We start from the raw sequence: 12811 nt of genomic DNA on the forward strand, positions 1-12811 counted from the left end.
GGTTATGGTGTCTGTTTACAGCAGTAAAGCCCTAACTAAGACACCAATGGTTTATGTTAACTCCTAGCATGACTATTTAATCAGCGTGTTGTGGTAGTGCTATGTCTCAGGATGAGAACATTTGAGAATAAAGTAAGGTAGTATGGGGTGACACATCATTGGGATAGGGCGGGAGATTCCTACAAACATTTGTTTAGTGAACTCCAGGGTTTTCTATCCCACAGTGTGCAGGTTAATGTCATAATAGAAATTAGTGCTCCATCTAAAACATCAGTAATTACCTGTGTCAGGGTCAGTAAAAGTCCTTACTCATGCACTGACCTCAAGCCTGTGACTCTGTCAACTTAGAAAAGGTTCTACAACATTTATTTACGTGTGTGTGTGTGTGTGTGTGTGTGTGTGTGATGCATGTTGAGAACAACTTATATGAATTTTCTACCCTGGGACTGAACATGGTTCAAACTTGTGACCCACAGCCCCACTGAGCCATCTGGCCTGCCCTAGATTAACTTTTCATGAAGAGAAACTGTTGCAAGTATGATTAGAACCTTGCAATGAGCAATGAATCATCCAGGTGGGTAGATTGAGTGTGGCTGAGTGTTACAGTGTTACTAAGAGGAGGGGAGAGAGGAACTGGCCTGCAGAAGGTGACCACACAGTGACAAAGCAACCTGAGTGATAAGACTAGTCTCTAGAGGCCAGAGGAGACAGGAAGGAGTTCTTCCTCAGATGCTGCAGAAGGAACTGGTCCTGACCACACTTCATTTTAGTTTTTCAGCAGCCCTCCCCCCTCTGATTTCTGAACTCCAACCTGGGATCAGAACGCTTGTGCTACTCTAAGCCCTGCCTTTGTGGCCATCTGTTACACAGAGGTGGAAAATGATAGAGTGTCTCTTAAGAGAGACACTGGAAGGAACCTGGCCATAAACTTAAACCTTTCTCAACCTCAGCTTCATTCCCAGGCAAAACAGTTGTGAAGATTAAAAAGTAAAACATATACCATACATTATTTATTAAATGGTGGTTTTTATTTATGGATATGCCTGACATATGTAGATGCTGTTGTGTGACTATTTCCTCCTCCATACCAAAGCATCCCTCAGGGAGGGAAGGGCAGAGGCTCACCCATGCTCCTACAGGAAATCTCAATAAACATACTGGTTTACAATATGGAATGATTTCTTTGGTGTGCTCTTGCCCTAACTGGAGTGAATGGGGATGTCTGTGTTTCCCCAGGAAAAGCAATGCTAAATTTAAGTCTCTGTATTTAAATCAATGCAAACCCTTTTCAGCAGGGTAATAATAAATGGAAGTTATAAGCCATTGGGGGAGGGGCAAAACATACTTCTCAAAAAAGTAACTTTTATCATAAAGATTCCCTCAAGAACAGTTTAAGTCTTGGATACAGCTTTATAGCTGTTACTAAATCATGCTCAAGAAGGGAAGGCAGCGTGTGAGACAGGCTGTTTTTACAAGCTCTGGACTGAGTCATGCTGTTCCCAGGAGGAGAAAAGGAAAGGCACAGTAAGTAGACAGGCTCCCAATCACTGCTGAGATGGGCACAGACTTGGGAGCCATTCTCCTCCCCCCCCCAACACCCCCCACCCACACCCCCATCTCGGGAAGCAATAGAGCCAGACTCTCCAAGGCCATTTCCCACAGGTCCAAGACCATGTCACGTGTGCCATGCACTTAGCAAAAGATGCTTAATCTCACCAACAGTATCATTTAACTTGGAGGGCTTATCTTTAGTTTTTCCATCTCCCAGTTTCCTCAGCCCCAGTTTGCCAGACCTTTGCCACAGAAGCAGATGGACTAGCAAGCAGTGATGGGAAAACACATTAAAGAATCGTGTGCCATAAACCCAAAGCTTTCCTTCGTTAAATCCTGAGTCCCTCTTATGTGAGCAGGTCCTCGAGCTGCTGTCACTCACACCTTCTGCTTCATGCCCCACCTTCCACATAGCAGAGAAAGCTTCTTTCATGCGAAGATTCAGGAAACCCTTTCTGCACGGTCTTAATTTACAGAATCTGTGATCTGCTCATCCCTGATACTAAGGTTCCTTTCACTATATTTACTTAGAGAAAACAATTCACTTAAGCTGGTCCATAAATCACTTTTACAGTTAGCAGGAGCAAACAGACAACTCTCTAATGGGCATCCTCCTTCTAGAATCCAGGGAAAACACGACATACGATTTCTCACAGGTTCTTAGGGGACATCTTATTCATGGTCATTTGTATATTAAGAAATGGTGTTTTATGGAGTGTTCCCAAAGATATAGGAAAGCTCACAGCTCAGCATCTCTAAAAAAGGGAAGACACACTGTAACTCCAATAGCTGAATGAGACGGGTGTGTGACCGAGAAAACCTTCTTCCCTCAGACTTAAAAGGGTCACTGACTGTTACCACAAGTTGTATGTATCTCAGAGGTATGAAAAAGTGGAGTCATAGAGCAGAGGGTGGCCACTGAACAGAGCAGACATTGAAAGGACAGAGTAAAGAAAGGTCCGCCCACTTGACACAAACTAGAACCACTTGGGAAGGGGGATCTAATTCAACTAAAGAATTGCCTAGATCAGAATGGCCTGTAGGCAAGGGGCAGTTTCTTGATTAATAATTGATATAGGAGAGCCCAGTCCACTGTGGGAGGTGTATCCCCTAGGCAAATAGGTGACCACTGAACAAAGCGGACATTGAAAGCACAGAGTAGAGAGAGGTCCGTCGTCATAACCACTGTGCTTTTGGAAGTGTGTTTGCCACAGCAACAGAAGAGCAAACCAGAATACCCACCAAGGTTGAGGAAAGTGATGCCGTCTGTGACCTGTGAGTCAGCACTTCCAGGAGCTGCAGTGAAGGTCTTTCTGTATCCTGTGAACGAAGAGTGTGAAGCCAGAGAAAATTATGCTCAGAAATGAATGGCTCAGACTGACCTCATGGTTTATAACAGTCTCACAGATAGGGCAAGTGCCTGCTGGCTTCTCGAGTTTATGGTTCCTTTGAAGAGGTCAGCTCAGAGCTTTGGATTTCCCAAAATTCCACTGAACCCCTCCCCTCCTGGAAGAGACAGGTCAGAGAGCACATAAGCCAGAAGGGAGGGACTGAGTAAGACCCTACTACCTCATTCCCTAAAGACTAATCAATTTAAAGGGTGCACTGTTCTACCAATCAAATTGTGACACACAGACACACACATGTTCTGGGCCAGAAAGATAGTAAAAAAGTGTAAGGTATGCCAGCAAGTAAATGCTTATGCAGGCAAGAGTAAACAGGGCAAAAGACTAAGGGAAGAACAGCCACAGTCCTCAAGGTGAATGGTATTGCGTCCTGAGTGCAAGCTTCCCATGTGAAACATGCAGACACCCCACACCCCAGAGATCCATGCTGGATGGTACAGAAGGAGGACAATCTTCTCAGGCTCAAGGTCACTCAACCTTGATCATGACTGCCTAGTGGTACCTTTGGATTCTGGTTCCTTCCCCTATCCTATGTGCCCATCCACCAAACCTGTTACAGCACTCACTGTCTCTCTTCTGTTGAGATTGAGGGCGGCCAGGGCAGCCACCAGGACCTCCACTTTGATCTTACAAGGGGAAAATTATGACAATCTGAGGGTAGCCATTGACTTAGATGTAGAGAAAATAGAAACTTCCCTCAGTCACCTTCAAGAATCACTGACGTCATTGTCAGAAGTAGTGCCACAGAATAGGAGGGCTATGTGCTGCCTTAGCTGAGGAGTGTTGTTTTTATATAGACCATTCCAGGGTTGTTAAAGAGTCAATGGCCAAGGTGAGAGAAGGGCTAGCCAAGCAAAAGAAAGAGAGAAAACAGAGTCAGGGCTGGTTTGAGTCTTGGTTTAACTCCTCCCCCTGGTTAACCACCCTCATATCCACCTTGTTAAGACCCCTAATTCTTCTACTATTGTTGACTTTTGGCCCCTACATTTTGAACTGCTTGGTTGCTTTTGTTAAGAAGTGCAAAGGTACAGTACAGCTAATGATCTTAAAGCAGGAGATACAAAGAAGTAGATATAAAGGAACAGGAGTATGGGCTATCAGAATACCAGCAATAGCTTCAAGATTGAAGGTTGCACAAAAAAAAAAAAAAAGATGAGGGGGAGATGAAGAAGTCAGCTCAGAGCTTTGGAATTTTCCAAAATTCCACTAGACCCCTCCCCTCCTGGAAGAGAGGTCAGAGAGAGTAGGCAGGAAGGGAGAGGCTGAGTAAGCCTCTACTACCTCATTCCCTGAAGACCAATCAGTTTAAAGGGCACATTGTTCCACTAATCACATTGTGCCTAGTTGCTGATGCTCTATTCTACCCCTGGAAACCATTTAAAAACTCTCTGCTGAACAGGCCTCTTCTTCGGGTCTGGGATGACTCCAGTGCACTGGAACAATAAATTCCTCTTGCTTTTTGCATTGATTCCGGCTCTGCAAGGTTCTCTCACGGGGTCCCTGGTAAGCTAAGGCTTGCCTTCACTCTCCAAAAGCCACTAAGGTGGAGTGTCTACTGTAACTGAGGACAGTCACAGTAGAGCAGATGTTTCAGCTCAGGCAGAAACCCAGACCACAGGGATGGATTGTGTAGAGAGGGTAGGGTTCAGTGGGGTCTACTCAATGATCTAAGATAGAGGGGTTACAGGGTTCATTTCTACACATGATAGTTTTGCCAACCCTCTAAGATGTCTCCAGCTCACACCCCCACCTTTAGCTAGATAGGGGAGTGAGTTGTCTGTGCAACTGGGTCCGACTTTACTCTATTCTTCTAACCCCATCTATGGCTGACTGGACTCATTGTTAATTGTAGAGAGCTTTTTGGGCTACTTGCTTGCTTCTAGACACTTGGCAGGAATATGACATCCGAGCCAGGACAAAAGAAGTAAGCTCAAGGCAAATCTAACTTTGGGCCAGGCCTCAGGAAATAGGCCCAGATAAAGAACATTTACATTTGAGTTAATGCAAAGATCAGAGCAGCCCCAGTGAAGGCTGTGTGGCATTCCTTTTGTCTTGGTAATCCTGGCTAGCCCCTAGAAAGGTAATTTTGTTTGTTGCCTTGCGGGTTCCTTGACCCACGACTGATATTATCATTTTGCAAGTACTTAAAGTAGTATAAAAGGAGACTGGGGGGCTGGTGAGATGGCTCAGTGGGTAAGAGCACTCGCTGCTCTTCTGATGGTCCTGAGTTCAAATCCCAGCAACCACATGGTGGCTCACAACCACCCATAATGAGATTTGATGCCCTCTTCTGGTGTGTCTGAGGTCAGCTACAGTGTACTCACATATAATAATAAATAAATCTTTAAAAAAAAAAAAAGCAGACTGGGAAAAAAAAAAAAAAACCTTGCCACAGACTCAGTACTGGCTGGGGTCATGCTACAATGTTGTCTAATTGTCTTTTTTCTTTTTAATCCTCACTCCTGTGCTGGAGAACCTGTTGACTGACTGAGCTGGCTTGGTCAGTTAATTATTAGAAACACATAAAAGTGTCTTACACAAGCTTACAGTACTTAAGAATAGCTCTGCATCTAGTTCTGAAGGTACCTTTAGTTATTGCACTAAAAAATTCTTAAACTTTTCTGGCTGCATCTCTATCACCCTGGTAACATCAGACTGAAGGATTCTAAACTTTTATGTAGCTTGTCTCAGAAGACAAAAAATAAATGAGTCCTGGGACAGAAATTCCATTTTTAAAAAAGTTTCAACCACACTCACAACATATACTCTACAAATATAAAAATAATTTTTTAGAAAGGGTCTCTCTATAACAGGCCTGGCTAGCCAGGAACTTGTTCTGTAGACCAGAGTGGCCTGGAATTCACAGAGATCCTCCTGACTCTGCCTCCTAAGTGCTGAAATCAAAGGTGTATACCAGTCTGGCACAATTATAAATTTTGAGGAATTAAACAAACATACAAAAATCCTCCTTAGCGTGGTTCAGACTAAAACCATTGCAGGCCATGCAGGACTGCAGAAGTGGCAGGGGCTGGCAGCTCACCCTGTAAGACCCCAACATAATGTGTTTCTTAGACCCTTAGAAACGAAGCCCAGCATGGAGTTCTTTGTTCTTTCTGCCTTCAGCGTGAGAGATGAGCTGTAATTTACTATCCCCATTTTTACTCAACTTCCCCATTTTTAGGGACCGAGAATGTTTGCCAAAGATAGCCTATAACCTTTCCATGAGAGATGAGTTGTAATTCACCATCACCATTCTTACGATGTTTATTCAGCTTCCCCATTCTTTGTGGTCTTATCCTCCCCTCACTTTGTGGTTTATTCTTTAAAAACCCTCGACTGCAACTGCTGGGGGTTGATCTCCTCTGCCCCTGTGTGGGTTACAAGCTTGGCCTCAGCATGCTGATTTCCGAATAAACCTCATGCGATATTGCATCAAGAATGGTTTCTCTCGAGTTATTGGGGCGTCGGCTCATCCCAGGACTTGAGCGAGGGTCTCCCCAGCGTGTGGCATATCAGCATCACAGGCCACAGACATGTGAAATCAATATCTTAGTCTGACCACATAGCATATCCTGGAGTGACAGAATATTATATCTGAGAGCATAGAAGGCTTTTAACTAAACCCCTATGTAAGTAAGCATGTGAATTAAAGCTATAGATAATGTTCCAACTAGTTATAACTAAATGGCAAACCAACACACTTTGGTAAATACATTCATTAGAAATGGTCTATAGTCTAGAACAAATGAGAGCCTGGCATAAAAACATATAGAAATTATCTATTTTACTATTTATCATTAATGAATTTCTTCATAAAACATATCTATACAGTTAACCATAAAATGGTGATAGCATTGTTTGCTAAATGTTAAGTTCTTTACAGCTTCATTTGTTACTATTTGGAAAAAGTAAAATGTAGACGTAAAGGAGAATACATAGAACATTACCTTTATGGAGGTAGAACACTGAATATGTGATTTCTTCCTGTGAGTCCGACTTTGGGCTGTAACACATACACAAACTCCCTGGGAAAAGAAGGTATTTGACAGTATTTAAATAGTCTGCATCCTAAATTTCCTGAGCCATTATTCACCTACTTCTATCCCTTTAGAGGTCCTTCTTCATCTTACTTTATAGATTATTCCTAATTTTACAAAGGGATATTATCAAGCTGCTATGAAATTTCAGGTCAGCATTTAGCATCCACAGTTAGAGGCAGTACACCTTGGCAGGAGATGAAGAGTAGGAAATGATCAGATATATGGGAAGAAGCTGCAGTAGTCTAGCAAAGGTCCCACCACCATGAAGAAGTTCTGGTGAATGTGCACACACTGCCGTCTTATCTAGCTGTCCCCCAAAAGGCATCTCACATAGCTCTGGACCCCAGATATCCAAATTGTGTTATCTCTAAAGAAAACGTCCAATATTACCTAAGCAACAATGAAACGTGAACCATGGACCTTTCCTATGAGCAAAGAGAGTCAATACAGTATGTGAGGCTAAGCTCATTAAAGCTGGGGCCCTGACAGTGTTGGCCCATGTCAAAGGGGACCACTTAGCATGGCCTCCCCTTCTTTCTCAGTATATAAAACTCTGTATTCCCTCCCTGCAGTATCTGTGGCTAATGTCAGTTGCCGACAAATGAAGATGTTATACTTAATCTGCTCCATGTTGAGCATCCCTCATCAAAATTGCCTGAAGAACAAACACTTCACATTTTAGACTCTTTCAGACTCTGAAATAGGCTTTCCTGGCTGAGCATCCCTGAGGCAGGTTTGCTTTGTTTTGTTAGAGTTTTGCAGTGAAGCCCTGGCTTGGCCTGGAATTCACTCAACACAGCAGGCTGGCTTTGTGTCCATCTTTGTCCCTCTGTCTCCAAAGCTCTTGGTTTATGAAGCTCTTTGCCTTTGCTGTTAATTCTCTAAGCCTCTGTTTCCTCATATGTACATTTAAAAAATACATCCAGCTGCATATGTAGCAGAGGATGGCCTTGTCAGTCATCAATGGGAGGAAAGGCCCTTGGTCCCGTGAAGGCTCGATGCCCCAGTGTAGGGGAATGCCAGGAAGTGGGAGTAGGTGGGTTGGTGAGCAGGAGGTAGGGGAAGGGGATAGTGGGGTTTTAGAGGGGAAACCAAGAAAGGGGATAACATTTGAAATGTAAATAAAGAAAATATCTAATAAAAAATAAATATTTTTTAAAAAGATAGAAATTGCCACCCAGACCTACAACTAGCTAGTTTATGGCAACTAAGAGACTGTAGACTGTTCAGACCTAAGTGGGAGATCTATATCACACTCCTCCACACAAGGTTCCAGGCTCTTTGCAGAAGATGCGAGATCATAAGAGGCAGAGATGGTGGATGATTTCGAGGAAACTGTTTCTCCTGAACCCAACAAGGCAGCTATACATATTAACTCTCATGACCGCACAAGATGCCATATTAACTCTCATGACTGCACAAGACGCCATATTAACTCTCATGACCGCACAAGACGCCATATTAACTCTCATGACCGCACAAGACTTGTAGCTCAAACCCGACAAGATCCAGTATGAAGGGGAAGGAGTACCTCGGAGTACATATTAACTCTCATGACTGCACAAGATGCACAAGACCTGTAGCTCAAACCGGACAAGATCCAGTATGAAGAGGAAGGAGTACCTCGGAGTTCCACCCAGCTGAGAAGCTGTTGGCGTTTAATAGCTCCTAAGAGAGGTCAAGCTACTTTTCCTTTACAGAGTGATACCTGGTTTACCAACCACACTCTAGGCCAGGTTCCATATCCAAGGGTAGTTTGACAACAGAAACTGGACCTGCTGCGTTTAAGAGACAGAAAGAGAAGAGTTGGGTAGTGGGCTAGAGAGGGGTTAGAGGATGATGGCTGATTGAAGTGTATGGAATTATTAAACAATTAATGAAAATAAAAATAAGAAAATATAGAAACCACTTATAAGGCTCTTCTATGAGAACCCAAAATCCATATAAATCCCTGGCAAAAATACTTATATCTGGATCTAAATGTTAGCAGCTATTATTACTGCACCAGAATCGTTTGGCTGCTATTTATAAGTGGGAGGAAGTCACCGTTTGAAGAAACAAAATACATTCTTAATGTAATATCCAGAGACTTAGTAAATATTCATCACTGATGAAGATAACTTCTCCACACTGGCTAGCCTTTGAGAACCAGTTAGACAATGAAAATTATTACAGACAAGTTTTCCAAGGGAAATTATCTCATTGAAACAATTATTAAAAGGCACCATCAAATGTTCCAGCACTGGCCTGATTCTGAGAACTTGCCATCGTGCGAGCAGGAACAAGGGGATTCAGTCCCCTTCCTTCATCTCTGCCTCTGCCCCTCAACAGGTGATGCACAGAAAGAAAGGCAGCTAACTTAGATCTCCTGAGATAATTTAACCTCAACTCCCAGCCATACTCAGGGCTGACCATCAGAGATGGAAGCAATGAGAACAGTTTCTTTTAAGTGATGAAGTCTGACTGGCCTTCCTATGGCCATAGATTTACTAGAAATGTCTGTATAATTCATAATCTTAGGTGATTCACAGGTGGCCCTGATAAGAACCCTAGCGCTTTGTCCACCCATCTTCAGATTTTAGCCTTTTCATTCTTTGAACCGCACCCAGCTTCACTTCCGAGAGTGATGTTCAGGACAAAGAAGCCTAGAGGAAGTCAGTAACTGTACAGCTTGGGAGTGGGGGCTGGGTAATGATGAACAGCTGCCAATCACATCGATGCCCCTAACAGGAAGGGAGAAGTTACAGGTATATGAGCTCTCAATCTATTTGCCTTTCTTTCTCAAGCCATGCATCCTGGTTTCACGGCCCAGACCTACACTATCCCAGAACCAGGTCTGAGTGAGGCAACTCTGGACTGCTCTCCCATCTTTTATTTTTCTCCTTCTCGCTCTGGCCCTATGCACTTCCGTCCAAAGATTGATTGATTGATTATTATATGTAAGCACACTGTAGCTGTCTTCAGACACACCAGAAGAGGTCATCAGATCTCATTACAGATGGTTGTGAGCCACCATGTGGTTGCTGGGATTTAAACTCAGGACCTCTGGAAAAGCAGTCAGTGATTTTAACCACTGAGCCATCTCCCCAGTCTCAGAAGTAGATCTCAGCAGAAGGCCATAATGGGGAAACTAGAAAGGGAAGATTGGTCCAGAAAGCTCCCCCAAACAGAAAAATCATGGCGCCATTCTCCCCAAACAGTAAACAGCAGAACAGCCCAGCCAAGCAAAATTATCTGCAACTCCAGACCACAGAACTTCTCCCATTTGCAAGGGGCTAATTTCACACAAGAAATGACACATGGCCGGGCTCAGAGGCAGGTGGATTTCTGAGTTCGAGTCCAGCCTGGTCTACAAAGTGAGTTCCAGGACAGCCAGGGCTACACAGAGAAACCCTGTCTCGAAAAAAAAAAAAAAAAAAAAAAAGGGAAAAAAAAAAAAAAGAAATATGACACACAAAGAGGCTCCTCCCAAAATGGAGACACTGCAGTCCACGACTACCCACATATGGTTCTGTCACTGGCATACCAACTACTCTTTTTGCAGTATACTAATTAAACCTGTTTTCTATTTATTCTGGCCTATAGGGAAGATTCTTTCACCAACCTGCAAAGCTACATCACAATTTTATTTTAACCATAGAGGTGAGAACTCATTTTTAAACCTAATTGGAAAACGATATGAGAACTGGCAACTTATTACTCCAAAACAACAACAACAAAATGCTTCACCAGCTTTTTCATCTTAACTCTGGGAGTTTGTTTGAAACAAACTTATAGTCTTTACTGCAAAGCTGACTGAAGAACAAGGCACATTTTCTACGCTCTTACACATTGCTAGGAAAGGAAAGGAAGAGACGCTTCCACATCTCCTACCAGATGAACCCAGTATGTTATTAAATAAGTTGTAGCCCTTTTGTATATTATGGATGCTACTGTTCATGAGTTCCTCTGAGTAAATTAAAAAGGAGAAATCCACAGAGATTTAAAGCATGAAGTGGTTGTTTATATCCAACAGCAAAGGAGGCAGGAAAGCGCCTACCCAGTTTATCCTTGTGAGTCCCTAGTCTCATTTCCTCCCATCATCAAAAATCTATCAGTGTTTTCTGCCAGGACTTATCCCATTTTCCTTCCACACTAAATATATCCTGTGAGCATTTAAACAACCAGAGTTAAAAACAATTCCCTAAATCCCAATTCTACCCTCTGCTACTGCCTCTCTCACAAGCTTCTACGACTTTTTCTATCTCTTTGTGATGCTCAACTTAAGTAGAACCCAGATCTCCCTCCAGTTGCCCAAGGAGGTGGCTCACAGGCCAGCTCCTGGGAACTCCACCTCTCAAGACATTGTTGGCCCTTCTCCTGGGAGAGGCTGTGCTCTGCCTTTGGGCCCTGACAAATGCTTGCTTGGCTCTCTCCCTTTCCAATTGCACACTCCTCCTAACTTAAGCTCCCAGATATTATTCTTCAACACCTCCCCTTCTCACTGAATCCTCCTCCTCCTGAGGTCTCTCTCCACATTCTGACAACTCCCACACTTGTCCATCATCACCCCTGACCCTTCCTCTCTGTTCAAGGCCTCTTAGTTAACATGTTCAGAAGAAGCTCAAGATCTCCTGTCACGAGTCCCACCAAAGCTCCTACACTTGAGTAAATGCCATCACCGATCACCTGTGGATGCCAGAAACCCAAGGGCCTTTCCTCTCCACCTCGTTACAGGAAGGCATCTCTGAGATACAACACACCCATCTATCCCTCTATATTCTTTGCCCATTGTGCTTCAAGTCCCGTTGTCTCAAATGTGACTCTGATCTCACCTGAACTTGACCTCCTTCTTTTACCTCTTCTCACCTTTCTCCATCCAGCAGTCACAGTGACTGCCTTGTGTTATAATTATCACTGTGTATTAATGACACATAGGGCAGGCCTCACTGTGACATTGTTTCTACGTGTTAAGACTCAGTTAAAAGGCCTAGATGGAATGTTAAAGCCTAGGTAACTGCTGCCTGTCTAGCCTGCCATTTTTTACTATTACTAATACTATAAGGAAACTTTCTCATACATTGTTTCCACTGTTTCTAGCAACTTTCTCATGCCCAAGTTGATTATATATTCTGTTATATTCTGCGCCCTTGGAAACCAATCACAATAGAAGTCATTAAAATTGCTTGGACCTGAACTGACCAGACAGCAGCACTTCCTGCACTGGTGTATAAGCTCTTAAGATATTTGCCTTTATAAGCTGCTCCTGGGATAGACCCCAACATAAGAGAGATACTGCACCAATACAAGAAGCTATTTGGAATAAGCACCTAAAACCTCCCTGGGAGCCGACATCCTGGAAAGAGACATGTGCATGGGGAGACAACATCCTGGAAAGAGACATGTGCATGGGTAACCGACATCCTGGAAAGAGACATGTGCATGGGGAGACAACATCCTGGAAAGAGACATGTGCATGGGTAACCGACATCCTGGAAAGAGACATGTGCATGGGGAGCCGACATCCTGGAAAGAGACATGTGCATGGGTAACCGACATCCTGGAAAGAGACATGTGCATGGGGAGACGACATCCTGGAAAGAGACATGTGCATGGGGAGCCGACATCCTGGAAAGAGACATGTGCATGGGGAGCCGACATCCTGGAAAGAGACATGTGCATGGGGAGCCGACATCCTGTGAAAGAGACATGTGCATGGGGAGACGACATCCTGGAAAGAGACATGTGCATGGGTAACCGACATCCTGGAAAGAGACATGTGCATGGGGAGCCGACATCCTGGAAAGAGACATGTGCATGGGGAGACGACATCCT

General features: G+C 43.7%; 1 protein-coding gene across 2 annotated transcripts in view; it reads right to left on the bottom strand.

Moving 5' to 3' along the window:
• Window positions 1–12811, bottom strand: part of Gsap (gamma-secretase activating protein) — a 107811-nt gene that overhangs the window by 44984 nt on the left and 50016 nt on the right. For both annotated transcript variants that reach the window (XM_085836462.1, XM_085836461.1), the window contains 2 exons: window positions 6905–6982; window positions 2794–2871 (listed from right to left, as the gene is read on the bottom strand). In XM_085836462.1, the coding sequence (XP_085692588.1) occupies window positions 2794–2871; window positions 6905–6982 (156 nt within the window). The remainder of the gene's footprint in view (window positions 1–2793; window positions 2872–6904; window positions 6983–12811) is intronic.

This window comes from Mus caroli, unplaced genomic scaffold (assembly GCF_978045245.1).
Source record: "Mus caroli unplaced genomic scaffold, Mus_caroli_1 scaffold_4, whole genome shotgun sequence".
Classification (NCBI taxonomy): domain Eukaryota; kingdom Metazoa; phylum Chordata; class Mammalia; order Rodentia; family Muridae; genus Mus; species Mus caroli.